This window comes from Mizuhopecten yessoensis, unplaced genomic scaffold (assembly GCF_002113885.1).
Source record: "Mizuhopecten yessoensis strain PY_sf001 unplaced genomic scaffold, ASM211388v2 scaffold10765, whole genome shotgun sequence".
Classification (NCBI taxonomy): Eukaryota; Metazoa; Mollusca; class Bivalvia; order Pectinida; family Pectinidae; genus Mizuhopecten; species Mizuhopecten yessoensis.
Genome location: NW_018408710.1, coordinates 1,097,810 through 1,121,981, shown reverse-complemented (window position 1 = coordinate 1,121,981; position 24,172 = coordinate 1,097,810). Strand labels below are relative to the sequence as shown.

The 24,172-nt window shown below is 34.7% G+C and overlaps 2 protein-coding genes across 2 annotated transcripts; one reads left to right on the top strand and one right to left on the bottom strand.

Moving 5' to 3' along the window:
- The first annotated feature begins 70 nt into the window (after positions 1-70).
- On the top strand, positions 71-14,012 carry LOC110462237 (ATP-dependent RNA helicase dbp10-like). The gene is made up of 10 exons (XM_021516115.1): positions 71-324; positions 1,813-1,907; positions 2,568-2,736; positions 3,340-3,451; positions 4,071-4,213; positions 4,977-5,115; positions 5,382-5,523; positions 6,168-6,273; positions 10,066-10,167; positions 11,007-14,012. Exons 1-10 carry the CDS (start codon positions 135-137, stop codon positions 12,947-12,949), a joined length of 3,141 nt encoding a protein of 1,046 aa, XP_021371790.1. The 5' UTR covers positions 71-134; the 3' UTR covers positions 12,950-14,012.
- Positions 14,013-14,243: 231 nt separating this feature from the next.
- On the bottom strand, positions 14,244-24,123 carry LOC110462238 (nitrogen permease regulator 2-like protein). Its single transcript, XM_021516116.1, has 11 exons — positions 23,984-24,123; positions 23,157-23,248; positions 22,626-22,794; positions 21,666-21,774; positions 20,594-20,730; positions 20,054-20,151; positions 18,176-18,212; positions 17,402-17,495; positions 16,941-17,058; positions 16,439-16,605; positions 14,244-15,990 (listed from the first exon to the last, which is right to left on the bottom strand). The coding sequence occupies exons 1-11, from the start codon at positions 24,050-24,052 to the stop codon at positions 15,923-15,925; spliced, it is 1,158 nt and encodes a 385-aa protein (XP_021371791.1). The 5' UTR covers positions 24,053-24,123; the 3' UTR covers positions 14,244-15,922.
- Between the last annotated feature and the right edge of the window lie 49 nt (positions 24,124-24,172).

Below are 24,172 nucleotides of genomic sequence, written 5' to 3'. Positions count from 1 at the left end.
ATTATTTTTCAGAACGCCATATACGCCAATCATATACCTCCTTTCATATATATTTTAGGCATAGGCGCAAAGATGGTGGACAATCGATTGGAAAACGCATGTTAGATCATACTCCGACTTAAATTGTAACAAAAATGTCGGATTCTGTTGTTGCACACAACATAAGTGAGAAAAAGAGAACAAATGATGTCCTGATAAGTGACAACATTGACTTTGCAGGCCTTCTTTTATCTCCTCCGGTTCTTCAAGGATTGAAAAGCTCGGGATTCGAAAGGCCCTCTCCTATACAGCTGAAGGCAATCCCTCTTGGGAGATGTGGTTTAGGTTTGTTGAACCATGGAATTTGAATTGTTATTCTGATATTCTTACCAGATATACTCTAATTTTATTACCAAAATTGTTGTGTAATAGTTTTTGGATGATCATGATCATAGGCCTATCCTAGCTGCGAAAACGTAGCTTCTGGCCTGATGGTTCTTAATTTGTAAGTTGACTTTTATAAAAGATTAAGTACTGAATGTATATTACTGTTTGCTTATTTCCGGCAATGAATCTGAATATTTAAATTTCCCTTTATTCATGCCTTGTAGTTTGTAAAAATAATTTGAAACCTTTATGATTATTTATTTACAGAAAAAATCGTTTACATTTAGAAAGGATAAATCTCAACCTTCTAAAGTTCTTGTCATCATTATCATTATGTCAGTGAATGAACTTCAGTCAACTTAGTTAGTTTAAACATATTTTATTGACTTTGTTCAAAGATACAAATAGATTAATCATTTGACAACAAGGTATGTAATTATATATATATAATATAGTCCTTTCCACAATGCATATGGTAAAAATAATGTACATATATGTTTTTGGGAAAGGGAGAAGGACATGGTGGAAAGGGAAGGGTGGAGGGAGTGAGGTGTTGCCTAGAAAAGAAATGGTGTAAACTGAAATGAATCCACATTTGAATTCTATAATCATTATTATTTCTAAGGGTGTATCGGTTATTTTCTGCAATGGTAGTATAGACGGCAATAGATCATTTAAATAGTTCAGAGGTTAATTTGTTGTGCATTTTATACAAAAGTTGGAGTTCTCTGCATTTTCTTTGATTCAAAAGAGTTTCTAGACCAAAAAGTAAGGCTTCAATTCGGGCATATATGAAGTTAGTTAAGTCCAGTTATTATATATGAATAGCTTCTCTTTGGGCTTTCTCAAACAATTCTGTTTCATAAGTCGTGCAACCATCCATACAATTCACAAGCAGATTCTAAAACTGGTAAAATAAATGATTTATAATATAAATCTTAAAAAGAATATCTCGATTCAATAAGAGTTTTCAGGACTTTTTTTCATAACTGAAATATATATATATATATTGCACAAATATGCCTCCCCCATTTCCTTTGAATTAAAAAATTACATCTAAATGTTTATGATGATCAGTAGAGTTTTAAAATTCGTCATTAAATTCTAGTTCTAAATCTTCATCAATTTCAACAGAGATTGAAACAAAAAATAACTATAGTATTTTTTTCCTGGATTGAATGTTACTTACCGAGTTTGGGACCATGCATTAAGAGATTGGAGATCTCTATTCAGAACGGTTTGGATTTCTAGACATGAAGAGGATGATTTTAACAAAGAAGTATTGTCTGCAAATAGACAGGTTAATTAAATAACATCAGCACTATCAATTATATAGTTCATAAGAAACAAAAGAAGTCCAAGAATCGAACCATGATCATGTGGAACACCTGCTGAAACCTAAGTCAACTAAATTCCTAAAGTGTAAACCTATTTTTCACCTTTCAGATCTAATTGTCCAAGCAAAGTCAGGGACTGGAAAGACATGTGTGTTTTCTGTTATTGCTCTTGAAGGTTTGCAGACAGCCAGCTATGCATTACAGGTACTATAATATTTGCATATGTTCAGTCCTTATCAAACAACCAGTTACATGTGTTACACAGATACATTATGTTTAGTTCCTGTCACACTGCTAGCTACATGTATGCTACACAGATCATATCAAAAAGCCAGTTATCAGACAGTATACATGTTGTCATGAAGTTTTAAAATAGGTTGTTCACTTGAAAAGAATAGCTGCTTGATTGTTCAAATGTTGTAATGATGTACATTCTATTCTGAAAAAAACAGGCTACTTTGCTGGTAACTGGCATTTAATGAGAACACTGACTCTGCATTAGAGGTACAGTTAGATATGCATTTTATTTTTTAACACAAAATTATCACATCAACTTGATGTGAATTCAAAGAACAATATGAAATTGAAATCAGAAAATTGGTTCTCTTTGGTTGTACATTATTTAAGATAGAAAGCATTTTATTGCTTTTGGCCTCGTACATTTATATTGCTTTATTTCAGTCTAGGAAATAGTTTTATAAAAGATGACTTGGATATTTGAAATTATTGAGTGTAACAAATTCACAAGGACCTAAAAATACAAGATGACTTGGCACTGACAATAATCTGATGTAAATATATCTTCCTCGGATGTGTACTGTACCTGTTGAATATTTAAGTTTATTATGATACCTATTTTTACAGGTGTTGGTGCTGGCTCCGACCAGGGAAATCGCCATCCAGATCTGGGAGGTGATCCGCGGGATTGGGAGGAATGTGTCGCACCTCTTCTGTCAGACATTCATAGGTGGTATGCCAATTCAGGAAGATCGACAGAAGCTTAAGAAATGTCACATCGCTGTTGGAACACCAGGTTTGTATATAACCTAAATTCACAAAAAAATATACCATGAATGTCACAGTTACTTACCAGGCCCTAGGGTCAGGAAAGAATTTTGTCAAAATTTCATTGTTGTTTAATTTTTCAGTTTCATATGCAAATGTGATTCAACATTCTTGTAGTTGTAAATATTGACAATTTAAACTTTTTTTGCTAAATCTAGAATGATTTTCAAAGGAAAGAAAATTTTCATTGAAATTTGAAATATTTTACCTCATTTTAAGATTGCAACATGATCCTTGGCCAGAACATATTCATGCACATTGAATTTCACTGAACAAGACCCTAACCAAGGGGATAATTTTCACTGGGTATTTCATTTGATGTGAAGTTGTTTGACTGCAAACATAGAAAACACAGAGGTACCAGTAATAAATTAAGAGTTGTATGGTATTTATAAAGCTTGAATTAGTTCAAGATTGTAAATCGTTTGTGATGATATCATAATAATGCTTATATGAGAAGAAAAAAACATTGATTTAGGTGTAATACATATTTAATCAAACTTTTTTTTCCCCATTATATGGTTTGGATTGGTTTTGCTATGAAGATTGATTGTCATGTTATGATTGACAGGTCGAATTAAACAGCTGATAGAGACTGGGATGATGACCACCGAGAGTATCAGGATGTTTGTCCTAGACGAGGCTGACAAATTACTTGAGGAAGGTTTTCAGGAGCAAATCAAGTAAGTGCATTTCATGATTTAGGATACAAATTCTTCCTTCAGTAAGCTGGCTTCTGGACTCTTGTGTCTTTCCTGAGTAGAAAGTAATGTAAAATGGTATAATCTATGATTCCTAGAATTTCATTATCTAGATGTTGATACTCACATCATCATCCTGTAGATATCTGCTAAGAGTAAAAGTATAAAATTAAATGTCAAATTCAATTTTGAAAATGAGTAAACCTTCCTGTTTTTGTTCACATCAACCTATATTTCTTGTGACAACTGCTATAAGAACAAGTGATTAAGTATGGAAAGACCCGGTGTTATTTAAGGTAATAATAATTATACCTTTTTATCCTGATCCTTTATCCTGATCCTCGGTATTCTATAAGCCAATTGTAATATTGTACCGGGTTGTGCAAATCGCTGTTGCTTTGTCTGTAGTCTTTGTAAAATTTGGTTAGATAAGGTTAGATCTGTGAGCAGCAGATATATGTGGTATTCTTTTACTTCACCATACTTTGATCACCTGTCCTGATGCTGACTGTAAATGACCAATTCTATTTCAATGTTTTTTGTGATTATTTGGACACTTATGTTCTTCCTTTTATAACAATCAATGTGTTTCTGTATTTAGTTGGATCTATTCCTCCCTGCCTGATAACAAACAGATGCTGGCCCTGTCCGCTACTTACCCAGAGTATTTAGCTCAACACCTGACCGCCTACATGAGGAATCCTACCTTTCTCCGTCTCAACATTTACGATCCTGCTCTTCTGGGCGAGTACTGACTTTTGTTAAGCGGCTGCAAGTTTCATGCTCAACACAGTCTCCAATTAAGTATTGATGAAAAGAAACTTCTTAAGATTGATTTTAAAAAAAAACACAGAAAAGTTGGTGGTAAATTGATAGTCTGAATATTCATGATGTTCTATATAAGGCAGATATAAAACATAAATATTCATTATGTGAGTATACTAAACCTCCACATTAATGAATTGCAAGTTTTGGATTTAAAAAAATATGATATTTTACTTCAAGAAAACTTCACCAATGGTGCATGTCTCAAGGTAATGCAATGCAGATATATGTATTTCATAGATCTCTGAGCTGATGAAGATTCAAACTGTCAAACACCTGTACATTTGTCTAGTGTTCAGGTTGAATCATGCCTTGATACAAGATGTGAATGTGTATACAAATCTCTGCAGGGAATTGATGATGAAAAATTAAATTGAAATATTTTGTTATGGATTATTTTGGATTGAAAGCTGTAATTAAAACATCTCATTAAACAAAAGATACATTTCTGTTATTGTTGCTAGCTAAAATTAAACAATAATGCAAATATATGTTTTTTGTTGCTGGTGTGAATTAAAATCCTTGCACATAAAATCTTTTAAAAGTACCGGGTACATGTAATCAGAAGATTGAAACTTTCTATAGACTTTTCCCCAGTTTTTGGTATACTAAACAAGCTACATCAGTGTTGTTTCCAGCAGCTTCTTAAAACTGCTATTTGATTTAAAGTTTTGTTTTTTAGGAATTAACCAGTACTACCGCTCTGTGCCCTACCATCCCCTGCCACACAAACAGTTTGAGAACAAGACCAAAATTGTCACAGAGATACTGTCCTCTGTCAATTTCCAGCAGTGTCTGATCTTCTCAAACTTACAGACAAGGTAAATTGTGTAGATTTAACACTGAAAAAGAGTTTATTATGCAAATTTCATTAGACAAATGTTAAAAAGTGGTTAAATCAGTCGTATCACACTTTTTTAAATTTCTAGAATCAATTGGTGTATTTTGTTATACTTTCAATATGATTTGTCAAAAAAACTTACACTTAACATTAAACCAATACATTTAATGTGTTTACTTTGGTGATTTCTGTTGTTGTAATGGAACACAAGTATAAGAACTAAGAGAATATATCACTATTTGATAGAGCTCAGAATATGGCTGACGCCCTGACCAGCCGTGGTTGGCCCACTGCCTGTATTGCTGGATGTCTAGACCAGAAGGACCGGAACGAGGCCATGAGTAAACTGAAGACATACAAGTGTAGAGTTCTCATCTCTACAGATCTGGTAGGTCAAAGGTCATTGTTACCTGTTCTCATCTCTACAGATCTGGTAGGTCAAAGGTCATTGTTACCCATATAGTGTTAGAGTTCTCAATTCTACAGACCTGGTAGGTCAAAGGTCATTGTTACCTGTTCTCATCTCTACAGATCTGGTAGGTCAAAGGTCATTGTTACCCATATAGTATTAGAGTTCTCAATTCTACAGACCTGGTAGGTCAAAGATACCCACTCATACAGGTGTCTACCAATATCATAGGCCAAAGGTCAATGTTACCCATACAAGTGAAGATTTCTATTCTCTACAGATCTAGTAGGTCAAAGGTCAATGTTGTCAATATAAACATAGAGTTCTCATCTTTACAGAGCTGGTAGGTCACTGTTCAATGATTCTTCTACAAGTGTAGGATTCTCATTCGTATTGGTAGGTCATAGACTTTCAGTTGACCCTTGACATTTAGTAATTTCAGAAATATGTCAAATATAGATCTGTCCTTTAAAATCCATGAGTCAAAGCTATTTTTAGGAACACAATCAAGGGTCTACTAAAAGCTCAGATACATTGGTGTTAGTTATTAGCAATCCTTAGTAAGTTTAAACAAATTTGAAATGGTTTCCATCTTTGTCATTCATGTAAATTTGTCTCTCCAGACCTCACGAGGAATTGATGCTGACAAGGTAGACTTAGTGATAAACCTGGACATCCCAAAGGACCATGAGACGTATCTCCATAGGATTGGCCGAGCAGGGCGGTTTGGTAAGACTGCGCTATACATTTTAGCCCATACTTTGTCATAGTAACAAATGCTAACCCATAGAACATAAGGTCATACAATGAAATAGTACATTTGAATAGTAGAAGTCAAAATGGTAGAATAACAGTGAAATACTAGAACAGTAAAAGTAGTAGAATTACAGTGAAATAATACATCACTAAAAATAGGACGATTACAGTGAAATAGTAGAACACTCAAAAAAGTAGAATTACCATGAAATAGTAGAACAGTAAAAATATAGTAAATTGCAGTGAAATAGTAGAACAGTAAAAATATAGTAAATTACAGTGAAATAGTAGAACAGTAAAAATATAGTAAATTACAGTGAAATAGTAGAGCACTCAAAAAAGTAGAATTACCATGAAATAGTAGAACAGTCAAAATATAGTAAATTACAGTGAAATAGTAGAACAGTAAAAATATAGTAAATTACAGTGAAATAGTAGAACAGTAAAAATATAGTAAATTACAGTGAAATAGTAGAACAGTTAAAATATAGTAAATTACAGTGAAATAGTAGAACAGTAAAAATAGTAGCATTACAGTGAAATAGTAAATCACAAAAAATAGGAAGATAACAGTGAAATAGTAGATCACTCAAAAAAGTAGAATTACCATGAAATAGTAGAACAGTCATAATATAGTAAATTACAGTGAAATAGTAGAACAGTAAAAAAAAGTAGAATAACAGTGAAATAGTACATCACTAAAAATAGGATGATTACAGTGAAATAGTAGAACACTCAAAAAAGTAGAATTACCATGAAATAGTAGAATTACCATGAAATAGTAGAACAGTCAAAATATAGTAAATTACAGTGAAATAGTAGAACAGTAAAAATATAGGCTACATTCGCGTATCCGGTTGAAACTGTTGAACCGGTTGAACCTGTCAAGAAAACGGCAGTACAGATTTGGACCGAGGCTGACCTCAGGAAAATTTGGTACATGTAGATTGAGGGGTCCAGACGTACCTGACAGAAACTAAAATGCTGACTATTGCCAATTTGCGTTATTTCTTTCTTAAACAATGTCAAGTCACATGTAATTTTTAAGATACGTTATGTCATTTAGTGGACGCGTGAGAGAAGGGCATACTACTCTTGATACATTGTTTTTTATTCTCCGAAACTGTGCATTTTTAGCTTTGCTTATAGAACGGTCCAAGTGTGTTCGTTAATCGTGGAAAATTTCTGCACCACACATACCGTTTCAACCGGGATACGCGAATGTAGCCATAGTAAATTACAGTGAAATAGTAGAACAGTAAAAATAGTAGAATTAGTTGTATTTTTATACAACAGTTAAAATAGAAAAATTACAGTGAAATATTACTACACTCAATATAGTACAATTACTGTGAAATATTAGAACAGTCAAAATAGTAGAATTACCATGAAATAGTAGAACAGTCAAAATAGTAGAATTACCATGAAATTCCGTTTTTGCATATTGCAGAGTTATCTTCTCTTGGGAGCAGGTATTGACACTTGTTTGTGAGAGTAACGTCATCAATTTTTGAGAAAACGGCGTAATTTTCTCACACAAACCAGTGACGTAACAATCAATCCCTGCTCCCAAGAGAAGATAACTCTGCAATACGCAAAGACGAAATAGTAGAAGTAAAAATAGTAGGATTATCATGAAATAATAAGACAGTCAAGATAGTAGTATTAATGTGAAATAATACAACACTCAAAATAGTACAATTACAGTGAAATAGTACAACAGTAAGATTTAGAATTGATGAACATTTATCACAAGCCTGTTTAATGGGTGTTTCACCTTTAAAGAATTGGAATCATACATCATACATTATAAATAATAAATAATATTAATACAGTACAGATCCATCAAAATTGAAACTGCACTTCTGTAAAAGTGGAAATTATCGGAGCTTATGTTTCTTGTGGCGTCTTGAGTAAATAAGCGCAAAATATCCACACTGGATATAGATTACATATATATTATATACCTTGGTATCCACACAGGATATAGATTACATATATATTATATACCTTGGTATCCACACAGGATAAAGATTACATATATATTATATACCTTGGTATCCACACAGGATATAGATTACATATATATTATATACCTTGGTATCCACACAGGATATAGATTACATATATATTATATACCTTGGTATCCACACAGGATATAGATTACATATATATTATATACCTTGGTATCCACACAGGATATAGATTACATATATATTATATACCTTGGTATCCACACAGGATATAGATTACATATATATTATATACCTTGGTATCCACACAGGATATAGATTACATATATATTATATACCTTGGTATCCACACAGGATATAGATTACATATATATTATATACCTTGGTATCCACACAGGATATAGATTACATATATATTATATACCTTGGTATCCACACAGGATATAGATTACATATATATTATATACCTTGGTATCCACACAGGATATAGATTACATATATATTATATACCTTGGTATCCACACAGGATATAGATTACATATATATTATATACCTTGGTATCCACACAGGATATAGATTACATATATATTATATACCTTGGTATCCACACAGGATATAGATTACATATATATTATATACCTTGGTATCCACACAGGATATAGATTACATATATATTATATACCTTGGTATCCACACAGGATATAGATTACATATATATTATATACCTTGGTATCCACACAGGATATAGATTACATATATATTATATACCTTGGTATCCACACAGGATATAGATTACATATATATTATATACCTTGGTATCCACACAGGATATAGATTACATATATATTATATACCTTGGTATCCACACAGGATATAGATTACATATATATTATATACCTTGGTATCCACACAGGATATAGATTACATATATATTATATACCTTGGTATCCACACAGGATATAGATTACATATATATTATATACCTTGGTATCCACACAGGATATAGATTACATATATATTATATACCTTGGTATCCACACAGGATATAGATTACATATATATTATATACCTTGGTATCCACACAGGATATAGATTACATATATATTATATACCTTGGTATCCACACAGGATATAGATTACATATATATTATATACCTTGGTATCCACACAGGATATAGATTACATATATATTATATACCTTGGTATCCACACAGGATATAGATTACATATATATTATATACCTTGGTATCCACACAGGATATAGATTACATATATATTATATACCTTGGTATCCACACAGGATATAGATTACATATATATTATATACCTTGGTATCCACACAGGATATAGATTACATATATATTATATACCTTGGTATCCACACAGGATATAGATTACATATATATTATATACCTTGGTATCCACACAGGATATAGATTACATATATATTATATACCTTGGTATCCACACAGGATATAGATTACATATATATTATATACCTTGGTATCCACACAGGATATAGATTACATATATATTATATACCTTGGTATCCACACAGGATATAGATTACATATATATTATATACCTTGGTATCCACACAGGATATAGATTACATATATATTATATACCTTGGTATCCACACAGGATATAGATTACATATATATTATATACCTTGGTATCCACACAGGATATAGATTATATATATAGTATATACCTTGGTAAATGTATCCCAGAAGCAATGCGAACATTTGTACTTTTACAGTATTTATAGAAATTAATGTAATTTCCACAGGAACATTTGGAGCTGCCATCACCATCATCAGCCAAGGTCAGGAGGAGCTTGACCTTCAGTCTGTAGAGGGGAAATGTAACACTCACATCACACCACTACCTGGTAGGTCAAGAGAAATGTCTTGCATTACATGGTTAATCATCCTCAAAATTCCACTGATTACATTCTCTTATGTTGTCTACACCCGAATATGTCATAATGCTATCGAACAGCATAGTGGTAAAATTGACCGGCTTTGAAGTTGGGTGTCGCTCCTTTGAAATCTTCGAAGGACAGGTATTAGCCTAGGATTGGTCAGTTCCTTTTACGCAAAACCAGTCAAGTAACATCAATTTTGTCCTGACACCTTCCAGAGGTGAAGAGAATGAAAGTGAGTGTAACCTCTGGAATTTCAAGGCTGATGGTAGGTTTGTTCACTGGTATACTGAAGTCAGGGTTGAGATGGGCCAGATTGTTAAGTCTTGTGTTATAAGGAAAGATCTGTTCATGTATAAGTACTGAAGTATCTTGCAATATGTTTTACCTCACTCTTTTCTTTTCGACAACTCTGAGAATAGAAAATCCAAGACATTATGAAATCCCTGAATAATCACAAAAGTGTGATCCAGACTGCCAGTGAATACAAATCCTTTACAGTCAAGCCTCATTTATCCACCCTCCACCAATCTTGTTGTCCCACCATCTAGCTAGTGTTTTAGGGACATATTAATGTGTCTTTCTATACAAAATTGTCTTAGTTTGTAGTCTGTCTCACTTTTCAATCACTTTCGGTAGAAACAAAGTTGTCTGGCTCATCAAAACCTCCTCTGTATATTATTGTATTGCTTTAGAAAAGATCCCATACTAGGAGAATAAAAGAAATTCTGACATGCCTGGTATAATTGTATTAGATTTGCTGGTTCATAGATAATATGTAACTGTATAATATTTGCTGTTTTCAGACCCCATACCAGAAGACCTACCGAAGTCTGAATGTAAGATTACCATTGATGATGTGGTCTCGTCCAAACAGATCATTACTTCACCAAAAAATAGAGACACCTTCCTTAAAAAGAAAAGTCGTAACAGGCGAAACAAAAATAAACAACAGAAAGATTCATCACTTGAACAAAAATCAGATCAAACTACCCTTCAAGATGATCAGTCAGAGGTGATTGAAGACATTCTGTCGTCTGCTGATGAACGGAAAGATGACTCCGGCACTCTCAATGGGCATACCAGTAACCTCACAGAGACAGTGAATAGTACCGAATCTGATCTAAATATAGCAAGGAACGTGGAGGCAACTCAGAAAATGACTGAAGGGATAAATTACAATTCATTGGAACAGACAGTACAAAACGCAACACTTGTGAGGTGTGAAAACGATTCTGCTGATGTGAAAACACAAAATCAAACTTTGAAATGTTTTGTTGGTGAAAATTATGATAAGGATTCTCCATCTGTTCCATCAGATGGCAGTGATATTGTTTCTTCTAGTCTTCCTCTTCAGATTCCCTCTTTTAAGAGTTCTGTATGTTACAACCCTGTTGGTAAACCTCATACCTATGAGAGTGCTAAATTAGACTTGGAGCATCACAAGAATAGCCATGATAAAGACAATACTGTGGACACCAACAACAGACAGTTCAAGGTCAAGGTCACCTCCGCTGCCCGGCGTTTTGTTGATCCAACAGCTAAACAGGATTTGCTTCGGAAAATATCTCTTGTTCTTCAAAGTTCCAAAAGTTCCACCTTAACAACTCCCTCTGAAGGCGTTACGCCTTCTGATGTAAGCAATAGTGTGACAGGGAAGGAATTCAAGTTGCAACCATTATCAGTGGAAGTTTCTTACACAGAGGCACAGAAACGGAACTTATCTGATAAAAGGGACCTTATTGTCCAACAATGTGACAGTGGTTTGTTGATACCAGTGAATGAAAGAAGTCTTCATTCATCATCAGAACAACTAGTCCAGGACAGCTATACAGCCCAGAAACAAAAAGTTAAGGACATCGATACTGCCCGGAAACAACTGTCAACTTGCTATTATGGATCATCTATCTCAAAGTCCGTTTCCAGACCTCGTTCACATGATGGACCCTCACAAAGCACAGGTTTACAACATGCTAATCAATACAGTATTAAAGACCGGGAAAAACCATCAAATATCCGTGAAACGAAATCTGTTACCAAAGCCAGTGACATCAGAAAGACATCCATTGCTAGGAATCCTAGTGAATCTCTTAACATTCCAGCAGATGATATGCTGGAGCCCTCCCAAGCATTAATGACTGCCATTGCTAATGTAATGAAAAAGATTTTGATTCATGAAAAGTGTAGCAAAGATCAACTGGAAGAGAAAATTTTCAAATTTTTGAGGAAATCCTTAGAGACTGACAGAAAGTTGAAAAAAGAAAGTGGAGAGATAGAGGATGAATCGGATATATCAGAAACTGACTCATCGTCTGACAGTGGCTCATCAGGAGAGGACTCGGACGACGAGCGGACACAGGTAGAGGAGGATGGCCCGGTAGAGGAGGATCGTTACGAGGAGTTTCTACAGGAAGAAGGATACAGAAATCAGACGGAGTGGGATGAATGTGTAGAGCATAGTGACGACGATGAAGAGGAATATGCAGACTATGACACATGTTATGAGAATCCTAAAGTGTCAGAATTTCCACCACAATATACACAGTGGAACACCTGGGGTTATCCCTATCCTGTCTCAGTCCCGCCCTATTACTACCCTTACCCTCCCTACGGGTGCTATCCAATGTTTCCCGGTTATCCGACCCCCGGGTACCAGCCCTGGGGTACCAACACACAGACCCAGCAATACCTTCAGGTTGTCATGGACAACCAGGCACGGTACATACATCAAATGCTGCATAAAACATAACAGTCCCTTCTTGTGTCTGGTCTGATAACATAGAGACAGTTGCAGTCAGTTGTATCGACTGATAGCCATTCGTAGTAACTTTAACTTTGCTGTCATTTGATGAAAAAATTATCTATACAGCAACCTTTAATCTGATAGTTCAGTGTTACTATGCATCAAGTGGTTTGGAGAGATTAATTTGAATATATTTCTATAAAGTCGTGTTTCATTAATCTAACCATCAATAATCCAATTGTTTTTCTTCCAAGTACATGTATATGCAGCCAATGTTCAGGGGGATGGATGGAAAATAATTATCCTCTTACTGTTCATAATTTGAGTGTGCCACTAGTCCATCCATTTCACATTTCTGTTACATAGCTGGGAACAAAGGTAACTAAATTCAGTAGACTTCACTTTGTAGTGTTAATTTTTGAAGAGGAATTAATTTCCTTGAATTTTCTACGTGGATAACAATTCACAAATTCAAAGTACCTCGTGAGTAGATATATAGTTTGATAAGGGAATTGTAAAAATAAGCATAACTGAAACCTACAAAGATATCTCACTTTTTTGGAGAGCGGTAAAATACCCTCACGGTAGAATACTCGGTAAATATAAATTGAATGTATTTGTGCATTTTGTTGCTAGCTATTGCATGTAACTTGAAAATTGTCATAAATGCACAGAGATATGAATGGCCAATATGTTTACAGCAGTCAATTCTAGTGTTGTCTACAAGTTGACAACAGTTGTATAATCGAGTTTCCTCCTAGTCACCAAAGGACTATGTATGGTTTGGGCCTGTTTTGGCCCCCAAATGCATCACAATTCAAAACCTTTAAATAAACTTTCAAACGACTGTTTCTTTAGTTTTGAATACTTCCAAAATAATATCATGAAAATATTTGTTTGTATTTCTAATTATTGTAATCATGGTAACAACTTCAAATTTCAGTGAATATTGTCAAATTTTGCATAGTTTTACTCCTGGAAACTAGAGAGCACATGCTTGAACAAACTTAATATCAAAGGATAATGTTTAGGCATGTGAAATACATCTTTAGGAGAAATATCAAGTTTGTTCAAGAGTGCGCTCTATGGTAGTTAAGAGAAAAACTAGGCGAAAACCTGTCAAAATTGACTGAATATTCAAATTTCATTAATTTATGCAAATATTAACTGGTTACCATGGCAGCCATAATTGAAAACACAAATAAATGTTTGCATGATAGTACCAGGGAAGTATTCAAAATTAAAGAAACAGTCATTTGAAAGTTCTATTGAAGAATTTTAATTTTGATGGATTTTGGAACTATATATAGTCCTTCACAACAATCTAATTGATATATATCAGATCCTGAATAAAAGTTCTTCTAGGATACTCGCACAAGGCTAGAGAATTGTATATGTAAAATCTGATCTGATATAGTTATTGAACCATGTTGAATCGTTAAACTAATGTGACTTCTGTGTGTGTTGTCAGCTTCTATATGTTATACAAGACTCCGTTTATAATTAAATTATTGGTCTCAATTCAGTTCTTGAATGTTTTTTCAAATAAAATACAAAAACATTGTTTGCATTGCAATCAATTTATTCATCATTTGTATTTCACACATACATGTATTATTGTATTGTAAAATTCAACTTAACAAGATAATATACAAAATGTATTTACTGTCTTGCATCGGCTGCAAGCTCTGTTTTGTACTTTAAACGTATCTGGTACATGATCAGTGGTAGCTATTGATGCTCTAACAAACAGAGCTATCTGGTAACAGTATTCTGACTTAACTTAAATATTATATCACATGCAATGTTCACTTGTACTTTCTTTCTGGGTTTTCTGCATACAAACTGTTTTGCTGACACAAACATTGGCAGTCCACTGGCTTGTACAGGTATGAAATGGCCCATAATTGCCAACCTTTTGAAATTTTCATGGGGAGATTCTCCATGTTCAATATTAAAACATGAATAAAATGTTTGTATAAACCCTCTAGGGAAAAAAATCTCTTAAAAATTCCAGCTATTTTCTATTATTGCATCTTAGAATATAGGAATGAATCAAATTTAAAAGGTCCAAATTCGGGAGTCTCCCTCCTAAATAGGGAGGGGATGGTTGGCAAGTATGAAACCCTTCATTCAAATTGTGCAGTCATTAATTGTATATGGTATAATACTTCTGGTTTTACAAACAGAAATCCATCAATTAAATAAACAGTAGAAGTTTCATATAATACATCAATTATATGTGTATCAAGATAAATCAATCATACCTATCAACATAAATAACAAAGTAACTTAAATATTGGTTCAGTAAAACATGATTACCACAACGGCCCGGAGAACATTATAATATCATACTACATGTTATAGCATGGTATTATTGAATATAAATATGATGTGTAAAAGGGTACTTCCTCTCTAGGTATAGAAAAAATAAAATGGGGCTGGTGGGGTTGGGGGATTCAAATTCGGTATATGTCTGTGAAATCTGTGAAACCCAGTTAACCATACTGGGTATTTAAGCAAATTTGCTTTAGTAATATAAAGTTACTTTCGCCAATAATTCCAGAGACAGCACCTGTAAGTTTCATTTGGAATCCAGACACTTGTAAACATTTATGAAATAAAAGTACAATACAGCACTTTAAATCCTGTAAAGAGTGTCAAGCTAATATCCACATAGTCCATATAAACTGGAAATGACCGAATCCTTCAATAATCTGTTCTCATGTGATAGAATTTATCACCTTAATTTGACTTCTATTTATAGATTATGTACTGACTGCACTGTTTTGTGGCCAACTGACCACAACATACACCTCATCATCACTGCATCCCTAACAATTTCTAAGGCCGCTTTAAAAAAATCCATTCCTGAGCTGAAAATCTGGACTGATTTCTTTGCACCATCAACCGTGGTCACAGATCAAAGCTTTGTATGGTGGTCCTTGACAGTACAGTCACAATCTCCGTGAAACGTTGTCACTTCCAGCACAGAACTACGTTGGGATCGTTGTCTATCTTGTCATCAAGTGTTTGGTAGGTAATGCCTGCAACACATTATATATGTAATTGACTCAGTGTCTTGGTGTGTACATGTATTATTGTTTCAGTCTGTTACATAGACCAGTCGCTGTTATTTATCATATTTATCTTACTTGAGTCAGTTGATTTTCAATTTTAAAAAGAATACAAACTTTAGCAAGTTCTTTGTTTTCTTGGCCAAGAAATGCTCCATATCATATAGTCGAAATCAATTCAGTAGTTCTGAACAAGTAGTCTTATTAATGAAAAATGGATGATGGAAACACAACAGATCTTATAGCTGCATAAATGCACGAAGTCATCTGGGCCAAGTGAGCTAATACAAGTTTTAAGATTATGGTTTAGAAACTTCAAACATTTACTATTGGTCAGTTTCTGAAAGGTATCTAAAATGTTTAATTTCTCGCATTAAAGCCATTCACTTGCATGTAGTTTAGGTAAAACAGGACCTACCTAGTTTGGTACAGATTTCGTCATAGCTGTGTAACCCTGTACAGAGACTGTACAGCCCCTGGAGTTGGCTTCCTGTTACAACAGATTCACCTTCTGTTGGCAAATATACTGGAAACTTATGCAGTCTTCGTATAAACCCTTTGATCAGTCCAAACTGGACCAGCTTTCTGTAATCAGAAGTGATGTATATAGCACTGCTTATTGTGTACATATAAACTAAACCTGTTCCCGAGATATATAGTCACACGCTTTGTATTACAGACAGATGCATGAACTGACAAAGTGATTAATATACACCTACAATACTAATTGTGGGCAAAACTAAAAACAAAGACAAGTTTTACCAAGGACCAACCTAAATGAATAATATCAATTTATCTGAAACCCAATCTAGTGATCCACCGCAAAATGGTCTCGTATTTATACCCAAATCTACAATTAAATAAAGGTTTGAATAATATTAAAATCCTATAGATGACTTGGACAGGTCGAGGACACTTACTTTTCATCAATTTTCATGGCATGAGGATTGTACCTGCAGCAGAGGTCCTTCACTGTAGTTCCAACAGTCAACCCAGAGTACAGCAGGAATACATCACGGAAGTTTGGGTAATCACCCGCTACATCAAAATCAAGTCACCATCCATTTAAAGGTCAGTAAAAATACTTCAAAGTCACACTTACCAGAAATTATGTCAACACATGTGTAAAATAGCATTCTTCAAAGTTTAAAATTTGCCAATAACAATAGTTTTATAGTGACAACCTTTTATCAGTATTTCTATGAACAGACCACATTAATTCTCCCTTCCTATCCATGATTGTCGATGTATATCTACTGTGAAATAAGAAGTTGGCATTGATAAAACATGTTTTAACATTTTTTAATATGGAACTCTTTTGTGAAGGAGAAACAGGACATTAGTTATCAAGCATACACCCTTAAGTTGTACACTAGTTTACCTTTCCTGGCCACAAAGCGGACACACTCCTCCTGTAAGAGGCGATCTTCTACCAGCTTTGGAATCTCAGGTGTGACTGTATACATGTTGGAGTACTACAACAGTAGTACAGGTATTTGACAGATATGTATACAGGTATTAGACAGGTACATGCAGGTATTTGACAGATATGTATACAGGTATTTGATAGATACAGGTATAATACTATTAGACAGGTAAAGTTATATACCAGTATTAGATGCATACAGCTATTAGAAAAGTACATACAAATATTACACAGGTACATATCGGTATAAGACAGGTACATACAGGTATCAAACATACATACAGGTATCACAAAAGCACATACTGGTATCAAGCAGGTACATACAAGTATCAGATAGGCACATACAGGTATCCGATAGGCATATACAGGTATCAAACAGGTATATACAGGTATTAGACAGGTACATACAAGTATCAGATAGGTACATACAAGTATCAGATAGGCATATACAGGTATCAAACAGGCACATACAGGTATTAAATAGGCACATACAGGTATCAGACAACATACAGGTATCAGACAACATACAGGTATAAGGTATTAATTTACCCAGTGTTTTGGGGGACAGTTTGTCCTTTTTCAATCAAAAGTTAATTTTTCTGGGAACAAAGTCATAAGTAGACAAAAGGTTGAAACTGAAAATATTCACTTTGATAATTAATATATGAGAGTTAGATTACAGATCTTGGGTATGTGTGTGTATAGAGAGGTGTTACACTGAATTCTTACCTGGAAAATGGAGATGATCTTGATGATCTTGTAATGTCTGAAATATTGAACAAAAAATACCTTCACAGGAATTGCCATTTTGAATTGAGACATTTAAAAATATGATGTTGCTCAGAATTGCTAACAGCGAACTCTGAAACAAAATAGACATTATGTGACCTATTGCTCAATAAGGTAAACCCCTCGCACATTCCATTTACAAGCTGTGCGTACCATGTATAATGAAATGCTGTGACATTATCATAGGACAGAAGATGTCTAAACCTTTACTTTGTACCTAATAATCATTGGACTTTTAGCCACTTGCCATGAATGTTACCTTTTTGGCTAAGGTGATACAATTTCACACTTAAGATATAATCTAACATTTCAACCACTGTTTTGAAATTGACCTTTAGGACACTGACCTTGGAGAGTTATGTGACATGACATCTCTTCTTTTGTATGACACACTAGTATATGTATGTCATAGTAAGGAGTAAGAGATTCTATTGCAGAAAGATTCATCTAGCACAACCAGTAAGTGTTTAAATGTGACCTTTCAATGAGTATTACAGTATGTACTCTTTCATTCTTCATCAGAAAAATGACCAGTACATGTACACAAAGATGCTTCACTGGTCATTTGCCTGATAAAGGTGACCAGGTACATATTGTACAAGTCATTAAAACGTCACACATACACACTTCACTGGTTGTGCTACATGAACATTTCTTCAATCCCTACTTACCAATCTAAAAAAAGTGTTGAGAAGTAAGAGCTATTTTCTCTGTATGATGCCCTAGTACAATAACAGCAAGGATCAAAATATTTAATCTCTCTGTATGATAAACCATTACATCAAGAGTAAGAGATTATATTTCTCTCTATAATACACTAGTACCTCCCAGTCAGGAGTTATAGATTCTCTTTCTCTGTATGATACACAAGTACATCCAAGTAAGGAGTTAGATATTCTATTTCTCTGTATGACATACTAGTTCATCCCAGGAAAGAGTTAGAGATTCTATTTCTGTATGACACACTAGTACATCTGAATAAGGAGTGAGAGATTCTTTTTCTCTGTATGACACACTAGTACCTCCCAGTAAGGAGTTAAGAGATTCTATTTCTCTGTATGACACACTAGTACATCAAGGTAAGGAGTTCAATATTCTATTTCTCTGTATGACACACTACATCTGAGTAAGGAGTGAGAGATTCTATTTCTCTGTATGACACACTAGTACATCCCAGTAAGGATTTAGATATTCTATTTCTCTGTATGACACACTAGTATATTTGAGTAAGGAGTAAGATATTCTGTTTCTCTGTATGACACACTAGTACTTCCCAGTAAGGAGTTAGAGATTCTATTTCTCTGTATGACACACAACATCTGAGTAAGGAGTTAGAGATTCTATTTCTCTGTATGACACACTTGTACATGCCAGTAAGGATTTAGATATTCTGTTTCTCTGTATGACACACTAGTACATCTGAGTAAGGAGTTAGAGATTCTGTTTCTCTGTAGGACACACTAGTACTTCCCAGTAAGGAGTTAGAGATTATATTTATCTGTATGACACACTTGTACATCCCAGTAGGATTCAGAGATTCTATTACTCTGTAGGACACAAGTACTTCCCAGTAAGGAGTTAGAGATTATATTTCTCTGTAGGACACACTTTTACATCCAAGTAAGGATTTAGAGATTCTGTTACTCTGTAGGACACACAAGTACTTCCCACTAAGGAGTTAGAGATTCTATTTCTCTGTAGGACACACTAGTACTTCCCAGTAAGGATTTAGGGATTCTGTTTTTCTGTAGGACACACTAGTACATCCCAGTAAGGAGTTAGAGTTTCTGTTTCTCTGTATGATACATTGACACTCACAATAAGTTCTGTATACACGCCTTCACCAGGTTCCTCTCTACATCTGCCTCTGCTTCAATTCTGGCCACGTGGTGAAAGCCGTCAATGTACATCAATACCTGATTGTGAAAATCAATCAAAGTTTCTGGTAATATTTCTCCATGATTTTTGCATCTTATCATTGCAATTTAATTCTCCCGCTTATATGATTTTTTTTACAAATGGAATATGAAACAATATATCATGAGATTACTGGTAAGTTTGTATACTGACTTTTGTATTCATTAAAACATTCCCAATAAATGTCATAATAAAAAGATAATGATCATTTCAAATTCAAAATTCACAGCGCCATTTTGAGTTAAACCTTCAATGACGTATATGGAAGTGAAGGTGACAAACTTGCAAGACAATGTAGTGAGCAAGGACCTGTGTCCACTTATCTTATAAAAGAAAAAAACAGATTTGAGAGATTGAAGTGCCAAAAGTCCCAGAATGCTATAGACAAGATCAGAGTGTGATCTACCTGGTACATATTATGTTGTGAGAGGTAACTCCTACCTGTTGAGTTGTGAGGTCCAAGGAGGCCAGGTTGAGCAGGTGCTTGTCCTTTATAATGATGGGTACATCATGGTCCTGTATGTTGGGTGGGTCTTGTATGATAGGAGGAACCTTCAGATGTACCGTACACGACTCACCTGTACAGGTAACAAAATAACAGGTAACAAGATGTACCATACCAGAATCACCTGTACAGGTAACAAGATGTACCATACACGACTCACCTGTACAGGTATACAAAATAACAGGTAACAAGATGTACCGTACATGACTCACCTGTACAGGTAACAAAATAACAGGTAACAAGATGTACCGCACATGACTCACCTGTACAGGTAACAAACTAACAGGTCCCAAGATGTACCGTACATGACTCACCTGTGCTGGTAACAAAATAACAGGTAACAAGATGTACCGTACATGACTCACATGTAACAGGTAACAAAATAACAGGTAACAAGATGTACCGTACATGACTCACATGTAACAGGTAACAAGATGTATTGTACATGACTCACCTGTAACAGGTAACAAAATAACAGGTAACAAGATGTACTGTACATGACTCACCTGTACAGGTAACAAAATAACATGCAATAAGCTTCAGATTTACCTTCATCATTCACCGGTGTGGCAATACAACAGACCTAACATATTTCAGATGTACATATGTACTGAACACAACTCTTATGTACAGGTAGACAAAATAACAGGTATAAACATAACATGTACAGTGAACAACTCACCTGTAATGGAATAAAAACAAACAGGATACAATATAATACACTTATCTGCCTTTATATACATTCATATAAGAACCTTTTAGTGGATGCGATTCCTCTGCAATAAGGTTCACACACCTTTTATTGTCTAGCTGATACATGTACTGGTGTAGCAGAACTAGATTGGGTCAATCGTCGGCGACTAGATAGCTCAACTGGTAGAGCGTCTGTCTAGAGTTTGGGGGGGGGCCCGGGCTCGAACCCCGTCTGGCCTTGCATTTTTTCATCTCCTGTTACGCTTGTAAACAAAATGTCATATGAAACTTTGAACTGTCTATGCATCATCTTACCCATAGGTATACTGCAGGTGCCATCATTATTCAGACAGGACAGCAGTTCCGCAAGAAAAGATGGTAGACGTTCCTTACTTTGATCATCTGACAAGAGACCATTCTCCATCTAAAACACATATGGGAATATAAATCTTGATCATTTTTTGTTCAGGAAATTTTTATCAGACATCCTTTTTCAAATATTCAATCCAAATTTGATGGATTAAGAATAAAATGTAATAATACCAAAAAAGGTTATTGTAACGTAATTTCAAACTGTCTACCATAAGTATAGATGAGGAATGTAATGGTAAAGTAGATGACATTTATCAGAGGACAGCTGATGTAATCATGAAACAATCCCTATGTACATGTCCCTAAACCTGTGTTTCTGAAGGCTACAATGGAACTGTGAAAACTGGTATAAGTCCAGCGAACATGCGTACACCTTAAATAATTAAAATGGACCAACAGATTAGATTGTAAAGCTGTGTGTTGAATGAAATATGCTGTAAACCTAAAACCCCAGTATGCTAGACATGTACATCTATTAACAGTAAGCTTTTTCCATTTCAGTACTCCACATGACAAATCACGGATACTGATTGGATAACCACACTAGAATAATGAAATGATAGTCCCTGCCTGGATTTTGCTGTTACATTGCTAGGGGTGAGACATATTCTTGGTGTGTGATGTGAGTGGGACAAAGTTTGCTTCATTTTGACTCACTGCTAGTGCATCACACAAATTGTCACTACAAGTTTCTTAGGTAATAAGTACGATATACTTAATCCATTATTGCCTTCTGCAGAGGGAACTATTCCTTCCACCCAAAACTTAATAAGCACATAATCCCCTCAGCAAAAAGCACTGATGAGTAAATTTCTGTATACTTTACATCTAAAACTTCATTTCAGGTCTTCAGTATCTAGTCTTAAACTTTTAAAACAGTATAATCTCTATGGTATGGCTTACCTCCAGCTGTGTGAGGTAGGCAGCCAATTTCTTAACGACGGGCTCATAGTTAGATGTGTCCATCGCTTTGTCAAACACAAAACACAAGTTGAAGATGAGGGCATTTCTGGCATACTTTGGGTTGTCAATGACAACAGGGCAACCAAGGATAATATGGTCTAATGCTGTCCTACAAACAGATAGGGAAAAGTCCATCAAAATATTTGTGTTTCAAATCCCGCTGAAAACAATTATTAGCCTCTATATTATAGCTTTGGAAAATTAAACCACGATAGCTATGTTCCTTGTGGCGTCAACCATTTTTGTGTTAATTAAACAACTTCAGACTTTATTAAAGTCACTAGATCAGATTACATTGCCCGGTTAAGTTAATATATGAGAATTTTTAATAAAACATTGACTTTGCCACTATTATAACTGATAAGAAAGATATAGAGGCAGAGAAAACTTTTACTAGTCAGAACATTGACAAACGTCTGTTAAGTTAATGTATTAAATCTACCTAGGTAGATACTTGAATATGAAGCTTACACTGTGATGAGTCTGCCCTGGAGCTCGGGTTTGGTGATGATGTAGTTGTGTATAGAATCAAAACCTTTACTGCTAATGTAGTCTGGTGGCACCTAGGTAAAAGAAGGAAAGTGTTACAAATATATTGCTTTAATTTAGTATTCAGTTGGGGGCCCCACACCAGACATCAATCTGTCAAAATGTCTAAGTCCGGTGTAGGCTAGCTAAAGGGCCAGCGGAAACTCAGGCTAGTTTATAAATTGTTTACATGTGAACTGTAAATATTCTGATATGTTATAATTATTTACCATCCTCAACACAGGGGAATCTTCACCCAATGTGGTGAAAATAACTTTCTTGCCAAGCTGGAACCTTTTCTTGAAATGCATATTTTGGAAAGCTCCCTTGACAGAGTTATTCCCCCTGAACACACTAAAATTAACAAAATTGTGAATCTACAACAATTTTTAGACATGTGACAGCCACATAATCTTTATCTCAAAAATGTCATGCATAAATACATCTATCTAGCTGTGTGTTAACATATGAAGGGTAATATTTTCACTGTAAATGGAATTTTAATGTCGTCTAATTGCACAAAAGGCCTTATGAAGAATAACATTTCGGCACGTTATAAATCTTCCATTCGATATTCCACGTCAGTAACACAATACTACACACGATAAGAGTAAATATCTGTATTCTGTTAACTCACATAGACCTAGTGCAGTAAAGAAATAAACACATAAAACCTAGTCAACGACTTATGTAGGTCCTTACGTCAAGTTACGATACCAGCATTTGAGAGATGCATCTAGCCACTGGCACTGTCAGTGAAAAATGCCTACCTGACAACTTATCTTAGGTCCGGCAACTGGGTCAAATTGACAGAAGATAATTGCAGCTATCTGATTCATCTTTCAGCATTATGACAAGGACAACGCTTGTTTTCTCGTCATGATAGAGCAATCCGTGAAATGAAGAAAACACTTACAACCGGAAGTTTGGACGAAATTATCTTGTTCTAGCTTCTTGAT